Genomic DNA, 18,323 nt, shown 5'->3' with positions numbered 1-18,323 from the left:
GCCAAAATTGTTAGAACACCTGACAGATCTGAATATATTGACCTTTTTGCCTCCAAAACATGATTTCATTTCATAACGTTCATGAAACATGCAGATGGTTGCTCTGCACAACAAATATCAGATGAAGTAAGTCATACTGTTTTTATCCACTTTTAACTTTAATATTTGGTATGTCCACCTTTTGCAGCACATCTCTCTGGCACAGTGTCAATATATTTCCTGAGAACTTCAACACAAATGTTATCCAATGCCTTCTGCAACTCAAGCCAAAGGCTTTCCTTTGACTGTACAATAGCTCTGTCCAGTTTATTTTCCAACTCACCCCAAATAAGTTTTGCATTAAATGAACAGTTCACCCCAAAAAAAGGCGAACATTTATTCACCCTCAGGCCATCCAAGATGTAGATGAGTTTGTTTCTTTATCAGAAAAAGATCTGGAGAAATTCAGCATTAGATCATTTTCTCACCAATAGATCACATGCAGTGAATGGGTACAGTCAGAATGAGAGTCCAAACAGCTGATAAAAAAATCACAATAATCCACACAACTCCATTCCATCAATTAAAGTGTTGTGAAGTGAAAATCTGCATGTTTGTAAGAAACAAATCCATAATTTTAATTTTACACTATTGCTTCTGGCCACAATTCCAGTCTATAATCCATAATAACGCTTCCACCAGTGAAAAAGTATTGAAAATGTAAAAAAGGAAAGTGAAAAAGTAGCAGCTGTTTTTGCTTGTAAACAATGCCTAATCTGTGCATGTTTCTCTCCTGATTCAGACGAGATTACTTTTTCAATGGAGAAAGCAATATTATGGAAAACTTGTTTCTTACAAAGCTTTTCACTTCTCAGGACATTAATTGATGGACTGGAGTCGTGTGGATTACTTGTGAATTATTGTGATGTTTTTATCAGCTGTTTGAACTCTCATTCTGACGGCACCCATTCAGCTGCATAGGATTCATTGGTGAGAAAGTGATGTAATGCTAACTTTCTCCAATGAACAAACAAAGTCTTCAACTTTTGGGTGAACTAATCCTTTAATACCGTTTAAGAATATTTTTTTACTGGTGCCATGATGAAGGTTATTTATGTTGTGATTTTACAAGCTATGCCACAACCATTATAACTATCTGGTTAGTAATATACCTCCTCATCCACCGCTTCTAATAATGATATCAGATTCAAATATATATTTAATATACACCTTTAGTGATATTGTGTGAACCTATTTTGTTAAGCGCTGACTCATTACCTGAAGCAAAATGTGTTCTATTCAATATACTGAGGTCTTTCTGATTTGCTGATTATATGTTGTGATTACTATTTTAGGAACCTAAACCCTCGATTGTGCTAACCACCACAATACATGCTCTGAATACACTGTCATATTGCAGCCAGCATTTAAGAAAATCAATTCACAGTTATGAATTGGCCTTGTCATAATCTCTCCAGGAGATAATGCATTTTCCAGCACTGTCAGTTGATTTATGCAGCAGATGACAAGCCATCCATGAAATATGTAACTCCCTCCAACTGACGGACTACTACAACCAGCACCATGATCAAACTGAGCTTGTGCCAAAAACCTAAGAGACATTAGGCTAAAGATTAATTTATCATACAAGTTATGCACTATGTTGGTTTCTGTTTTAATCAGCAGAGTTAATTAAAACTGTTTAGATTTTATTACAGATTTAAATTGCATTGCTATAATGGATCGAGATAAGCATCACTCCATGACAAGATTTATAATTGCGGTGGCTGAATATTTTGCCTTTGTCTGGAAACAAGCATCATCTTTATTGAACACATGCCACCCTGCCTACACAATAGAGTGGTTCATCACAATTATTTTATTCAAGTTAATATTATGTATGTGCATCTGCATAGCACACCCTTAAGCAATGCAAAGCTACAATCAGGCTTCTTGCCTTAAGCCAGTGGGGCTAATGCGTCTAATTGATGACCTCTGGTATTTGTACATAAAATAATTAGTAATCCTGCTCTGGGCCTATTAATCCTTGCAGAATAAGCAGAATGCCTGACCAGCAATCCCTCTTGATTACTGACAAGAAAAAAAAATCTTAATTAGGATTGATTTTCCCTTCCATTTTATTCACCACTTATTCAGTAGTTTGCTTCTCAGTAAACCTCAGTTGCACTTTGACAGAGTAATTAAGGGAAATGTACAATTATTTTGTTGTTTTACTGCAATTTTCAGTTTTATCAATGCTAAGAGTATAGTTCAGGAGCATTTTTGTTATTATTTTACCCTCAAAATGTTTAATAAGAGGTTTGATTGGATCACATTTTTGCTTAAGAAACAGGGTATGGATGAAGTTTGCCTTAATAATTATCGGCCTGTCTCTAAGCTTTCATTTTTATCAAAACTTTTAGAAAATGTTGTATTCTCACAATTGATCTAATTTTTGAATGTAGCTAAGTTAACAGAACCTCTCCAATCTGGTTTCTCTGCCCATCATAGTACTGAGTCTGCCTTGCTTAAAGTGTTGAATGACATTTTACTTGCAGTTGATGGTGGTAAAAATACAGTTCTGTTGCTTCTCGATCTTACAGCCGCCTTCGATACAGTTGATCATAATGTTCTTCTTTGGTGGTTAGAGCATTTGACTGGTATCAGGGGTACTGCTTTAAAATTGTTCAGTTCATATCTTAGAGACGGGTTTTTTTCTGTTGAGTTAGGTAAGTTCTCTTCATCTATTGCTCCTATTATCTGTGGAGTACCTCAAGGATCCATCTTAGGTCCACTTCTTTTTAATTTATATATGTGACCTTTGGGAGATATTATTAAGAGGCATAACGTTTCATTTCACTTATATGCTGATGATAGCTGTATCTACCATTGAAAGCTGGCGATTCCATTAAACCCTTATTGGCCTGCCTTGTGGACATTAAAAAGTCTTTGGCCCCCCAAAGTTGAGAAGTGTTGTTATACAGGAGCTTGGCAATCATTTCTCCTCAGTCTCTTCACAGGTCATTTTTTTTTTCTTTTGTGCACAAAAAGTATTCTTGTAGCTTTGTAAAATTACGGTTGAACCCCTGATGTCACATGGATTATTTTACAGATGTCCTAGCTATGTTTCCTGGCCTTGATCGTGTAAGGACCCTTGCTGTATGGGAGGGTCAGAGAGCTCTCAGATTCCATCAAAAATATCTTAATTTGTGTTCTGAAGATGAACGAAGGTCTTACGGGTTTGGAACAACATGAGGGTGAGTAATTAACACAAAATTTTTGGGTGAACTATCCCTTTAAATGCAAATTGCCATTTAGGTTCTAACTGACTTGGATTAATCATAAATGCAACAAACTGGATGAAGAAGAAACCAATCAACCATTATTAGTCAAAAGGTAATAAATAGCTATATGTGTGCATACATGGCTTTATTAGAATGTTTGAGAGCAATGCCACGCCGAAATGCCAGCAGTGCAGTGACGTCCTGACGCTGTTCTGTTGTGACCTAAAGGAATCACTGAATCATTTTAACCGGTTCTTTAAAACGAATTGTTCTAAAGAATCGATTCGCGGAAATAGCATGCACTATATCACCCCACCTGTCGGATATTCATGGAAAAACACACGTACTATTGTTCAGTTATCGCTTGTTTATACTTTGGTTATCTGCTATCATAGATAACAAGCTTTTTAAATAGGTCTATGCATTTGTTTGGTTTTTTCAATTAAAATCAGCGATTTTCGAAACTAAATTCCTTTGGTCTCTTGAGTGGAAGTGCAAAATCCGAAATATAACAAGGTGACACATGATACAGAAAAATCATCAATTTCCAATTGTCCAAATGCCAAGGTGTCTTATCACTGTATAGGTCCCATAAACTTGACATTTCAAAGTACGGAGTTTGTTGCTAAAACACAAGCTCACTCCGCACTTCCGCGGCTCACGCCTCGGTGGGAAAGAAACATATGACGAGCGGCGTCGGATCTTACGGTTGTCGGTATGACGGGTCTGCTTCACCGCGCGCGATTTTCTCCGGTGGAATGTACAGTCGTGCCGCCTGTGAGGCTACTTAAGGGTACAGCTGATGCCCGGAGGGAATAAAGGGAGGTAACCAAACTAGATGAGCCAGATACATTCAGCCTATAATGTCAACACATTATCTGCAGCAGTCAAGTTGTCAAAGCGGAGTGAAAGCCAGTGTGACTTGCGTTGTCTCAGATCAGGAGGGATTGTACACACAAACTGATCAATCACGGTAGGCTACAAAGTTTCTAAGTTCTTGGAGTCTTTACTACGTTTTCTTACTCATCTTCTCTCACACAAAAACAGCTTTTCCAACTTTTCTTTGTCTCAAACTGACCCTTATCATCATCCGCAGACAACATTATGAAAGTCTGTAGCTTTAAGCGAACAGGTTGACGTTCTTACGTAATTAGAAGAGCTTGTGTAAATATTAGTTTGCTTAAAGTAAGATGTATCCAATGTAGTTTTACAACCGTTACAAATTATTTTGCTGTCAAAGAGTTATAACAAGATGCCAGTGGATTGAACATTGATTTAAGCATTGATCTCTTGTCTGGCACCACCCCAGTTATATAATACCTGTTGTTGCCTTGCACACACACAGAAATGCCTAGCTAAATAATCAAGGATTTAAGATTATACATTTTTTTATTGTTTCAGATGATTTTAAACACACCTCCACAATATCTAATGAGGTGTCACTGGTATTAATCTTTTGCTGAATGTCATCCCAACATGTCTCACCATGTTTATGGTAATACTTTAGCTCTTATGCAATTTGTTACACCCACATATTGTCTCTCTTTTTTTATATAATAATTTTAATAAAATGGTAATTTGGCCAAAATTAATATGTTCAGCATTATTAGGAGAAACACAAAAAAAGTATTTTCTGTCTACTTGGCAACTACTGTAATCATTTTCTTTGCACATGTAGAGGTGAGACAAAACAAGTGAAATTTCACTCACTGAAAGGTCACTGTCATGTGTCGATATACTAAGAAAACATTTATGGGTGTTCCTGTGAAGAATTTTTCTGAAGGGAGTGAACCTTAGTTTTTACTAAGTAGCTGCAGACATGTGGTGTCTGTTGAGAAAAACACTCTCCAGCTCTCTGTAGACTGTATTGTAGCAGTATTGTAATGCCGAAGCTTGATTAGTTTTCAGAATGTAAGTGAAGACGAGAAGAAACATCCTGGATCATTGGCTCAACACTTCCTCAACAAGAAAGATTTAGAAACTAGAACTACTGCTTCTTCACCACCATCATTGCAGTTAACAGGCCTGCAGAAAAGCAGCAGAGGTGAGTTTGTATGACTGGATTATCTGATACATTTGTTTTCAGACACAAACGTTGGGACATAACAGCTTATCATAAATGCATTAAATTCTGACTAAAAGTTTATTTTTATGACATGCATTTAATGTCATATAAAGCATGCGTATATGCATATGTGTAACACTTCTCAACTGATCAGATTTGCAGATCAGGCAAATAATACTTCTCAGATCTAAGGAAGACCTCAGTAGGACATCTGAGGAGCAGAGGAAATCTGCCAGATTCATTTCCACCATCTCTATCAGTCTTCCAAATAGAAGAAACAAAAAAGACACAGCGGAGGGAAAAACACTGAAAACTACAACTAACCTGTGAGTTTGATTTTCTTCTTCTTTTTTTTTCACACTGCTGTTGGGGGGTCATCATGCTTTAAAAAGTTTAGTGTTCACTTTTGTTTTTAAACAAAATTGTAAGGTGCAAATTGTATATATAATTTTAATCAGCCATTTACCAGTTATCGGTTATAACATGAAAATAATTATCAGTATATGGCAGCGGTGGCGAACTCCGGTCCTGGAGATTCTTCTTTTTTTTTCACACTGCTGTTGGGGGGTCATCATGCTTTAAAAAGTTTAGTGTTCACTTTTGTTTTTAAACAAAATTGTAAGGTGCAAATTGTATATATAATTTTAATCAGCCATTTACCAGTTATCGGTTATAACATGAAAATAATTATCAGTATATGGCAGCGGTGGCGAACTCCGGTCCTGGAGATCCGCAGAGTTCAGCTCCAACCCTAATTAAAACTCACCTGCCTGTAGCTTTCTAGTAACCCTTCAGACCTTGATTAGCTTGTACGGGTGTGTTTGATTAGGGTTGAAGCAAAACTCTGCAGGGCTGTGGCTCTCCAGAGCTGACGTTCGCCACCCCTGGTATATGGCATTGACCAAAATTCTAATATTATTGCTTATCTAGTTTAAAATCCAATTTTATAATAAAACTGGATCAACTGCTATAATAAACAAGTTCAGTGAATGATCAAATTTGAAGCATTCACTCCAAAACTGTTAGTCTACCTATTAGTAAATGTTTTATGAAAGTGTAATTCCACTTAATACACACTGCACATAATAATATATTTTGTCGTGTAAATTATGCCATAGCACTTTGTGTTTTGTGTCATTTCCACAGTCCTAGCCAGAGCAACAAATGCCCTTTCGACCCATGACTGGCAGTAATAGTCCTCATATAGCAATAAGTCATGATTTAATGATGGTGAATGATAGGGTGAAAGTGTATAGGCAAAGATTAGCTGTTTGGCTGTATCGTATCTAGGTGTGTTCATGCTTTCAAATAGTGCTTACACCTTTATAAAGTCTTTACACCTTGATCTTAGAACCAGTAAATAGACATTTATTGGGTAGTATTACAGTATCTTGTTTAAAAGGTATGACATCACTGCTCTCTCATTTTTCAAAGCAGATATTAAACAGGGTTTTTTTGTGTTTGTAAGTGGTATGTGTATCTGACTGTATGCATTAATGTGGGTGAGACACTCTGTACTAATTTTAAAAGAGTTTAACCATGGACCCCTCCCTTCATGTCAGGCCAATGAATTGTTTACTCCTAAAATGCTTAAACTGAGTAAGCATGCTGTTGTTCAACCTTTGCTTAAGAAACAGGGTATGGATGAAGTTTGCCTTAATAATTATCGGCCTGTCTCTAAGCTTTCATTTTTATCAAAACTTTTAGAAAATGTTGTATTCTCACAATTGATCTAATTTTTGAATGTAGCTAAGTTAACAGAACCTCTCCAATCTGGTTTCTCTGCCCATCATAGTACTGAGTCTGCCTTGCTTAAAGTGTTGAATGACATTTTACTTGCAGTTGATGGTGGTAAAAATACAGTTCTGTTGCTTCTCGATCTTACAGCCGCCTTCGATACAGTTGATCATAATGTTCTTCTTTGGTGGTTAGAGCATTTGACTGGTATCAGGGGTACTGCTTTAAAATTGTTCAGTTCATATCTTAGAGACGGGTTTTTTTCTGTTGAGTTAGGTAAGTTCTCTTCATCTATTGCTCCTATTATCTGTGGAGTACCTCAAGGATCCATCTTAGGTCCACTTCTTTTTAATTTATATATGTGACCTTTGGGAGATATTATTAAGAGGCATAACGTTTCATTTCACTTATATGCTGATGATAGCTGTATCTACCATTGAAAGCTGGCGATTCCATTAAACCCTTATTGGCCTGCCTTGTGGACATTAAAAAGTCTTTGGCCCCCCAAAGTTGAGAAGTGTTGTTATACAGGAGCTTGGCAATCATTTCTCCTCAGTCTCTTCACAGGTCATTTTTTTTTTCTTTTGTGCACAAAAAGTATTCTTGTAGCTTTGTAAAATTACGGTTGAACCCCTGATGTCACATGGATTATTTTACAGATGTCCTAGCTATGTTTCCTGGCCTTGATCGTGTAAGGACCCTTGCTGTATGGGAGGGTCAGTTTTTTGTGTGTGTAAGTGGTATGTGTATCTGACTGTATGCATTAATGTGGGTGAGACACTCTGTACTAATTTTAAAAGAGTTTAACCATGGACCCCTCCCTTCATGTCAGGCCAATGAATTGTTTACTCCTAAAATGCTTAAACTGAGAGAAAGGATGGAATGTCGTTGATCTTGTTTTCCTGCGTTGCCTTGCTGAATATATAAAAGACGTTGAACTAGAAAAAGTATTTAGGGAGTAAGAGTAGCGTGTGAAACATTGAATTAGACAAGAGATTTGTTTTCGTCATAGTTTTCAATGTTTGCTTATCTGCCTGAGGGAACTTATCTTTTGCTGAGATTTTAAAAATCAAATATAACATGGAGGTATTTTTTAATCTACATACTTTTATAATGTTTGCTCATTTAAAAAATCATATGCTAATTAAAAATTATTTTCTCAAATGTGACTGTTACAGCATACATGAAGCCGTAAAGAACACAGCTAATCAACACCACACAGAGGTAAGCATTCAAGCTAAGACGCTGACATGAGAGTTGGATTGTTTATTTTTTTAGCAAGAGAATGTCTGATGTAAAGATACAATCTATGTCTTACTAATCAATCATATCTTAAATATAATGAAATATCTATATTGTACTGCCCTTTGAATACATTCCACTCCATGTTTGCATTTTTGACATGCAGAGTATTTTTCAGTGGAATGTAAAGCTCAACTGTGAAGTTGAACTGTCTGTTTAAACAGTTATGGAATGGGAGTGGCGATTTGTTCAAATACATGTGAGAAGCATTTCTTGCAATTTTCCCAAGCAACTCTGAAATGCAATTTAGCAGTCTAAAATGTACAAATGCTACTGTGCTTGAATTAGTGCCTGTGTTTTGTGTAATTTTTGGCAATAATCAAAAGCTTTGTTGCTTGTTTTGACAGCTAAGGGACGTGCTTTCACAAACTGACCAATGTGGCGAATCAACTGGTGAATTATTTAAGAATGGGGATGGGCCAAAAGCAAGCTTTTATGAAGACAGTTTTACCACTTTGCATCAATGTGGGACAAAACCGGGACAAAATACAGGAATACAACACGACATAGACCTTCATGAACAAACACAAATTGTCCACAACAACTCACAAAGACATTCTACTCATCCTGTTTGTGAGGTTCAAACAGAATTCAACAAGGAATCTGGAGCCAACGACTGTAGAGAGAATGCTGCAACAACTCCACAATACCACAGTAATCTGACCTCCCTTGAAGTGAACGAAGGTCTTACGGGTTTGGAACAACATGAGGGTGAGTAATTAACACAAAATTTTTGGGTGAACTATCCCTTTAAATGCAAATTGCCATTTAGGTTCTAACTGACTTGGATTAATCATAAATGCAACAAACTGGATGAAGAAGAAACCAATCAACCATTATTAGTCAAAAGGTAATAAATAGCTATATGTGTGCATACATGGCTTTATTAGAATGTTTGAGAGCAATGCCACGCCGAAATGCCAGCAGTGCAGTGACGTCCTGACGCTGTTCTGTTGTGACCTAAAGGAATCACTGAATCATTTTAACCGGTTCTTTAAAACGAATTGTTCTAAAGAATCGATTCGCGGAAATAGCATGCACTATATCACCCCACCTGTCGGATATTCATGGAAAAACACACGTACTATTGTTCAGTTATCGCTTGTTTATACTTTGGTTATCTGCTATCATAGATAACAAGCTTTTTAAATAGGTCTATGCATTTGTTTGGTTTTTTCAATTAAAATCAGCGATTTTCGAAACTAAATTCCTTTGGTCTCTTGAGTGGAAGTGCAAAATCCGAAATATAACAAGGTGACACATGATACAGAAAAATCATCAATTTCCAATTGTCCAAATGCCAAGGTGTCTTATCACTGTATAGGTCCCATAAACTTGACATTTCAAAGTACGGAGTTTGTTGCTAAAACACAAGCTCACTCCGCACTTCCGCGGCTCACGCCTCGGTGGGAAAGAAACATATGACGAGCGGCGTCGGATCTTACGGTTGTCGGTATGACGGGTCTGCTTCACCGCGCGCGATTTTCTCCGGTGGAATGTACAGTCGTGCCGCCTGTGAGGCTACTTAAGGGTACAGCTGATGCCCGGAGGGAATAAAGGGAGGTAACCAAACTAGATGAGCCAGATACATTCAGCCTATAATGTCAACACATTATCTGCAGCAGTCAAGTTGTCAAAGCGGAGTGAAAGCCAGTGTGACTTGCGTTGTCTCAGATCAGGAGGGATTGTACACACAAACTGATCAATCACGGTAGGCTACAAAGTTTCTAAGTTCTTGGAGTCTTTACTACGTTTTCTTACTCATCTTCTCTCACACAAAAACAGCTTTTCCAACTTTTCTTTGTCTCAAACTGACCCTTATCATCATCCGCAGACAACATTATGAAAGTCTGTAGCTTTAAGCGAACAGGTTGACGTTCTTACGTAATTAGAAGAGCTTGTGTAAATATTAGTTTGCTTAAAGTAAGATGTATCCAATGTAGTTTTACAACCGTTACAAATTATTTTGCAGTCAAAGAGTTATAACAAGATGCCAGTGGATTGAACATTGATTTAAGCATTGATCTCTTGTCTGGCACCACCCCAGTTATATAATACCTGTTGTTGCCTTGCACACACACAGAAATGCCTAGCTAAATAATCAAGGATTTAAGATTATACATTTTTTTATTGTTTCAGATGATTTTAAACACACCTCCACAATATCTAATGAGGTGTCACTGGTATTAATCTTTTGCTGAATGTCATCCCAACATGTCTCACCATGTTTATGGTAATACTTTAGCTCTTATGCAATTTGTTACACCCACATATTGTCTCTTTTTTTATATAATAATAATTTTAATAAAATGGTAATTTGGCCAAAATTAATATGTTCAGCATTATTAGGAGAAACACAAAAAAGTATTTTCTGTCTACTTGGCAACTACTGTAATCATTTTCTTTGCACATGTAGAGGTGAGACAAAACAAGTGAAATTTCACTCACTGAAAGTTCACTGTCATGTGTCGATATACTAAGAAAACATTTATGGGTGTTCCTGTGAAGAATTTTTCTGAAGGGAGTGAACCTTAGTTTTTACTAAGTAGCTGCAGACATGTGGTGTCTGTTGAGAAAAACACTCTCCAGCTCTCTGTAGACTGTATTGTAGCAGTATTGTAATGCCGAAGCTTGATTAGTTTTCAGAATGTAAGTGAAGACGAGAAGAAACATCCTGGATCATTGGCTCAACACTTCCTCAACAAGAAAGATTTAGAAACTAGAACTACTGCTTCTTCACCACCATCATTGCAGTTAACAGGCCTGCAGAAAAGCAGCAGAGGTGAGTTTGTATGACTGGATTATCTGATACATTTGTTTTCAGACACAAACGTTGGGACATAACAGCTTATCATAAATGCATTAAATTCTGACTAAAAGTTTATTTTTATGACATGCATTTAATGTCATATAAAGCATGCGTATATGCATATGTGTAACACTTCTCAACTGATCAGATTTGCAGATCAGGCAAATAATACTTCTCAGATCTAAGGAAGACCTCAGTAGGACATCTGAGGAGCAGAGGAAATCTGCCAGATTCATTTCCACCATCTCTATCAGTCTTCCAAATAGAAGAAACAAAAAAGACACAGCGGAGGGAAAAACACTGAAAACTACAACTAACCTGTGAGTTTGATTTTCTTCTTCTTTTTTTTTCACACTGCTGTTGGGGGGTCATCATGCTTTAAAAAGTTTAGTGTTCACTTTTGTTTTTAAACAAAATTGTAAGGTGCAAATTGTATATATAATTTTAATCAGCCATTTACCAGTTATCGGTTATAACATGAAAATAATTATCAGTATATGGCAGCGGTGGCGAACTCCGGTCCTGGAGACTTTGAATACATTCCACTCCATGTTTGCATTTTTGACATGCAGAGTATTTTTCAGTGGAATGTAAAGCTCAACTGTGAAGTTGAACTGTCTGTTTAAACAGTTATGGAATGGGAGTGGCGATTTGTTCAAATACATGTGAGAAGCATTTCTTGCAATTTTCCCAAGCAACTCTGAAATGCAATTTAGCAGTCTAAAATGTACAAATGCTACTGTGCTTGAATTAGTGCCTGTGTTTTGTGTAATTTTTGGCAATAATCAAAAGCTTTGTTGCTTGTTTTGACAGCTAAGGGACGTGCTTTCACAAACTGACCAATGTGGCGAATCAACTGGTGAATTATTTAAGAATGGGGATGGGCCAAAAGCAAGCTTTTATGAAGACAGTTTTACCACTTTGCATCAATGTGGGACAAAACCGGGACAAAATACAGGAATACAACACGACATAGACCTTCATGAACAAACACAAATTGTCCACAACAACTCACAAAGACATTCTACTCATCCTGTTTGTGAGGTTCAAACAGAATTCAACAAGGAATCTGGAGCCAACGACTGTAGAGAGAATGCTGCAACAACTCCACAATACCACAGTAATCTGACCTCCCTTGAAGTGGACAATGGTCTAAAAGCAAGCACTGATTCCCAGTTTTTTGCACACCATTCAGAAGTTGCAAACCAGGTCTTGTCATTAGACTATTTACCTGCTCCTCATTCTGAAAATACCCCTGAACCAGAACCTGGATTTATCAATCCTACATCAGCTATGTTGTCATCAGCCCTGGCCTCAGTTCTTGCTCCACCTTGGAGTGGCCGCCTTCGAAGACCCAAGCAAGGCGGAAACGAAGTACAGCATGAACCCCAAGATTGTGGACAGAATATGAACCCATCTACCTTATTTCGCCAGGATCGGCAGCAACAACCGTTTCTTCCTTCCCAGAGGCGGCCATCTGAACACATGTTGGCCAATGACAATGACATGCAGTTGGCTGCAGGAACCAGCTATAACTCTCCTGACTGGCAAAAAGAGAACAATTCCCCGAACATCACAACCAAAATACAGCCAAAGAGACCCATTACCGAGTCCTCCTCTGTGGGCATGATGTACAATAATACAGATTTGCATCCTTTTCCCCCACCTCTGGACACTCGTCAGGTACCAAATTTGGCCCATTCAGGGTACAGAATATCAAACACTGGAGATGAATATGAGTCTTTCAAATCATTGAGCTCTAAGCCAACAACAAGCAGCCTACTTCTTTCCTTGAGGAGGTCAAATTTGAGAAACTCCAGTGCTGAGCCCACACAATCAGAGACTCAGATGACTAGGTCTGTCAGGTCCCTTACGTTGCCTAGCAGAGTTGTTCTGAAAACGCCATCATTTGCCCATCCTGTTACTGCTGATGCCCAAACCCCCGAATACCCAGACACTCCTGCAAGAACAGAGGAAATACCAGTCAGTCAGTTCCCTTTCTCACCTAGAATTAGGAGTAGAGTGCCATTAAGGGCATCACTGTTTCTAAACAAACCAGAGACAGAAATTTCAAAGAGACTAAAAGCTTCTATTGCCAAAGCAGAGGAGGAACATTTCCCACACTCCACAACCAAAACCAGCCAACTTGGGGTTCTCAGAGCCCAAGAACGTTCTTATTCAGTTCTTTTGAGGGAATATTCCAGTACAGAAGACACCGATGCAGTGGAACAAAATACTGCCAACAACACCAACCTGCAATACTCCAATATGACCAAACAACAAGTATCTCCAGATACCACAATTTCTCCCAAAGATTCAACAAATTTTCATGTTCAACAATCTGGCTTTAATGTCCAAAAATTTAAATCACAAAGCACACACAATATAATAGCCAGCAGTTCTTCGGGCACAAGCACCTTCACAGACAGGCTCAACTACTCACCCAGGAAAGACTCTTCTGTAGATGGAACAAGTCCCACAAATATATATCTGAACTCTAAGAAATATTCTCAGTCAAGTCAAAGCACGATGGATCTTTCAAGCCCTCTTTCTCCAAGCAGACCTCTCAGAAGTGTAAGAGTACCGAGCATTTATTCATACCTAAGGGAGTACAGCCCGGCGGTGTCCACCCCTTCCCACATACAGAGAGGTGAAACATCGCCTCCTAAGCAAGATAGAGGCGTAACACTGCAGGGTGACCGGAGAACACTTCCCTCAAAATTTTCATTTGACTTCAACCCATTTGTGCCACAGGTACAAGTGTTACAAAGAAGCTCTTATGGCTCTCATATAGCACCAGCTCAATCTCTGCCTCCTGATTTTGGACGAAGATCAGCACCTCGTCTCAGTACATCTCCATATTCTAGCCTCATCTCCTCACGACCTACACTCAACAACACTTTACAAGAACTACCCTCTCCACCTGTGCCCAAAACTCATACCCAATCTACATCTTATGATATTGTAACCACTCCTGCAGACTTCATAAAAAGTGATCCAAGCTCTTCACTGTCCACATACACAAGCATAATAAGAAGACCAAAGGAACAGTTTGCTTCTTCTAACAGAGAACAGAGGACAGCAGTTCAAGCTTACACAAGCGCCCTAGATAATCACAAACCTGCCCAGCCATGCCTCTTACAAACTGCACCAGATGCAAGTTTTGTCATGGAAAGCCAAAGCGCTAATATAAGCCCACACCCAAGGCAGCCTAGCACAGGCTCTAACAACTTCTTTCATCAGGAGCATGATGGCCTGATGGAACTTCAGCTTGATAAGGGTAATGCATACCCCAAGCACAAGCTGAGTGAGAAAGGTAAGTATTTATTACCTGATAAGCTCACAGTAGAAAGTGAAACTCCATTGACAGCTGAGAAAGTGCATGAGAGATTGCAGGAAATGCAAAGTTCCAATTCAAAAAAAGGCCTCTTTAGTTCACGAGTTAAGAAAGACAAAGAAGCTGTCTTCTCTTCAGCTTCTTTGCCAGACAAAGAGGTTGTTAGTCCCCAGTATTTAAAAACCAAAAGACATTTGCCAGTGTTTAGAACGAGCAGCAGGATTGACCAGATGTTAAATCGCTTGAAACTGACATTTGGTGTCAAACGTTCAGACAGCTCACTTGACACACTACCAAAAAAGAACAAGAGTCCCACTCAGCACCCCTCAGATACTGAGACTTTTGAAAGTCCCAAGACAAAGGAGAAAACATGTTCTGAGAGCCACCCGGCACCCTCTAACTCCTCTTTAACAACTGATAAAACCTCTTTAGGTTCCTTGTCACTACTAACATTAAAGAAATCTGAGAGTACATTAAATATGAGTGGACAAAATAAGTCTAAGGCTGAAATAAATTATTCTGGGTCCACACGGGAGGCCCCCAACTCATCCTTGACCATTGATAAAGCATCTTTTGCCTCTTTTGGGTCCTTGTTGCCACTTACATTAGAGAAATCTGAGAATACTTTAAATATGGACTGGCAAAATAGATCTACAACTGAACAAAAGTGTTCTGGGTGCACATGGGAGGCCCCCAGCTCATCTTTGACCACCAATAAAGCATCTTTTGCATCTTTGACGCCACTTACATTAAAGAAATCTGGGAATACTTTAAAAATGAATTGGCAAAACAGATCTACAACTGAACAAAAGGATTCTGGGTACACATGGGAGGCCCCCAACTCATCTTTGACCACCGATAAAGGCTCTTTTGCTTCTTTTGGGTCTTTGTCGCCACTTACATGCAGGAAATCTGAGAATACTTTAAATATGGACTGGCAAAACAGATCTACAACTGAACAAAAGGGTTCTGGGTGCACATGGATGGCCCCCAACTCATCTTTGACCACCGATAAAGCCTCTTTTGGGTCCTTGTCACCCTTAACATTAAAGAAATCATCTGAGAATAAATTAAATGTTGATCAGCAAAAGAGGCATAGCGATGAAAATGGAAGAAGCTTTAGTCCACATAGGCAAAAGGCCCAAAGTATAAATCGTTCTGCCACCTTGCCACATTACAGAAAATCGGTCGGTCCCCCATCACCCTTTTATTTGTTTGATTTTGATTCAGAAGACATTCAGAATGACAATGTGTTTTATAGTCCATTGAGCAAAAAAACTAATTCACTTTGTGAGTCTGATGACTTCTCTCCTCAGAGCGCCACCAAGAGTCCTGTGCAGCAAAACCTTGTGAGGTCTCGCTTGTCCTCATCATGTGCTGATTTAAAGTATGGTCTACACAGTGGACGATCTTTCTCAGTAAGCAGTGTGGTTTCAAGCCGCCCATCAGGTCCTGGACGAATCTCAACAAGCAGCATCAGTGACCTCTCAAGTTTGGATGACTTTCTGCCAAAGGGGAATTATACAACAGTTGACTCTCCAGTGAGTAGTAGCCATTCCCCAATCTATGATGCAAAACCTATCACTGGTAAACAGTATCAATCTGGATATACAGATAATCTTGATCTTGATCATGATGATGCAGACCCAACCCCACCTCCATCTCCAACTATGTCCTCTTCACCTCGTCGGATATCCCAGGCTCCTTCTGTGTCTTCCCCCATATGGACAACTCCAGAAAATCTGTCTCTTCCTCGTGGAATCTTGTCATCAAGGAGCTACACAACCAGCATGACTGTTTTTGAGGAGTCTGATTCTGACACCACAACCGATGATGAATACTATCTTGATAATGGTGATGTGGTAGAAACAGAACTTTAGAGGAGAGAATTATATGTTGTTCAATTCCATCATGTTACATAAACTGGAGTATAGATTTCTATACTAGAAATCCAGATTGTATATGAATAGAAGGAATTATAGTTATATCAGAACTATAAGACTGTTGATTTCATATTTCTTGTTATAAATTAAATATAATGGGTTTTTGAATACTTTAGTGCTTGAGGATAACAATGTTTGATTTCATTATGAATGTATTTACAATACAGTACAATGCACCGTTTCATTAATGGGGTGCTGTGTGTACATTAATGAGGAAAAAAAATAACTTAAATGATTTTAGCAAATGGTTGCAATATAACAAAGAGTGAAAAATTTAAGGGGGTCTGAATACTTTCCGTACCCACTGTATATATTTTCTGGATCTTGAGGCTTTGAAATGGTGAATTCTCATGTCATTCCTTTTATTGAGGCCTGCCTCCTGTAGGTTATTGGCTGTTTCATTCACTGTGGCATTTGAAAGAAAAGCGTGTCAGTCACAATACATTATTTTCCTGACAGACATTATATAGTCAGAAGCCGCCAACCAAGAAACTGAACCCCAACTATGTTTAATATATGTATTTGAATTTTTTTCAATACTGCTGCTTTAACAGTCCGAAAAAAATATTGAATAATAGAAAATAGAAAAATGTAATATTGGTGCCCGCGACACTGATGATTCCACATTAATTACATTAATTATGGCTAAGTCTGTAAAGAAGATGTTGTAACAGATGTCTGCTGTCCATTTGATATTATTGTTAAAAGTATGAACGTGTTATTGAAAACTGTGGCTGATCCTCATCCACGACTTGTTAATTTGAGGTTCAAACACAGGACCTCTCACAATCTATGCAAAAGACATACCACAGATGAACTAAGCATTCTTTTTAAAAAAAAGACCTTACAGTTGATTTTATTTGCTCTATAATTTAATTTTGTTGTTTGTGTGTGGCTTTCAGTGTAATTTTAATTGATCTTTTATTGTAATTTATTATGCAGGGCAGGGGGTTGGGGCATCATTTCTCCCCTATAGCCTTAGGGACCTCCATAAGACCTGTCAATTGCAGCACTGACCTACAGTACTACTAAATGCTGTGTAACATAGGTCTACATATGTAAGGTTCTTTTTGTAAGGCCATTTCTTGAATGTCTTCATTAAAACAGTTATATTTATGAACATTTAATGTATTGACTAAATTGTATTTTTTCTAACACAGAAGTAGAAGAATATTGATCACTTGTAAAAATGACTGTAAATGACTAACTTTGGACAAGACGGTTAACTGCTACGTTAAAATTTGATTAGCAAGTACACTCTAGTCTTAGTAAACTTGTTGTCTAATAACACAGAAACTCTTAATTGCAGCTTATTAAAAAGGCCGACACTGTTACGTGTCACAACCTGCCATAATTGTACAATGAACAGTTATATGAGAGATGCAACTAATTTGCAAATCGATGTTTCAGTAATAGTTGACAGGTTTACGGATCAAGCAGTAGGTCTGTTTTGTTAGAAAAAAATCATGACTGTCGTCAAAGGTCAAAATTTTGAGTATTATTTTTTTACGAATTAGTGAACGATGTCACAATCCTTAACTTTTCGCAACCTACTGTCGTAACGATGTAATCTGCTGAAAAGGCCACTGAACGAATCTTTTAGTTAAATGAATCTCCTAGTCGACACACAGTTTTCCATTTAAAAAATGTCTTTTGGATAGAACCTCGTATTTCTAGCTTTCTAGCATGGAGTTAAATGAGGTTGTTTTCACGTTGCTTTGGTAACGGCTGTTGTACGCGTGCAGTCACCCGTCCCAATAAAGGAATCAAGTCATACTGTATGTCTAGGCTTTATTATTTAACTCCTTCAATGTTAAGTTTAGTCTTTGGTTGCAGTTTTAGCTCCCTTTACGTTTTTTTTTACTTC

At 38.1% G+C, this 18,323-nt stretch overlaps 1 protein-coding gene across 1 annotated transcript; it reads left to right on the top strand.

Annotated features, from left to right (window-relative positions):
- Positions 1 to 3,921: 3,921 nt before the first annotated feature.
- Positions 3,922 to 16,637, top strand: LOC107586706 (uncharacterized). Its single transcript, XM_016274160.1, has 6 exons — positions 3,922 to 4,236; positions 5,165 to 5,307; positions 5,483 to 5,654; positions 5,798 to 5,803; positions 8,244 to 8,289; positions 11,990 to 16,637. Exons 1-6 carry the CDS (start codon positions 4,127 to 4,129, stop codon positions 16,391 to 16,393), a joined length of 4,881 nt encoding a protein of 1,626 aa, XP_016129646.1. The 5' UTR covers positions 3,922 to 4,126; the 3' UTR covers positions 16,394 to 16,637.
- The last annotated feature ends 1,686 nt before the right edge of the window (positions 16,638 to 18,323 follow it).

This window comes from Sinocyclocheilus grahami, unplaced genomic scaffold (assembly GCF_001515645.1).
Source record: "Sinocyclocheilus grahami isolate Dianchi unplaced genomic scaffold, SAMN03320097.WGS_v1.1 scaffold85.1, whole genome shotgun sequence".
NCBI classification, from domain to species: domain Eukaryota; kingdom Metazoa; phylum Chordata; class Actinopteri; order Cypriniformes; family Cyprinidae; genus Sinocyclocheilus; species Sinocyclocheilus grahami.
The sequence above is the reverse complement of the archived record's forward strand: the minus strand, read 5'-3'. Positions and strand labels throughout refer to the sequence as shown.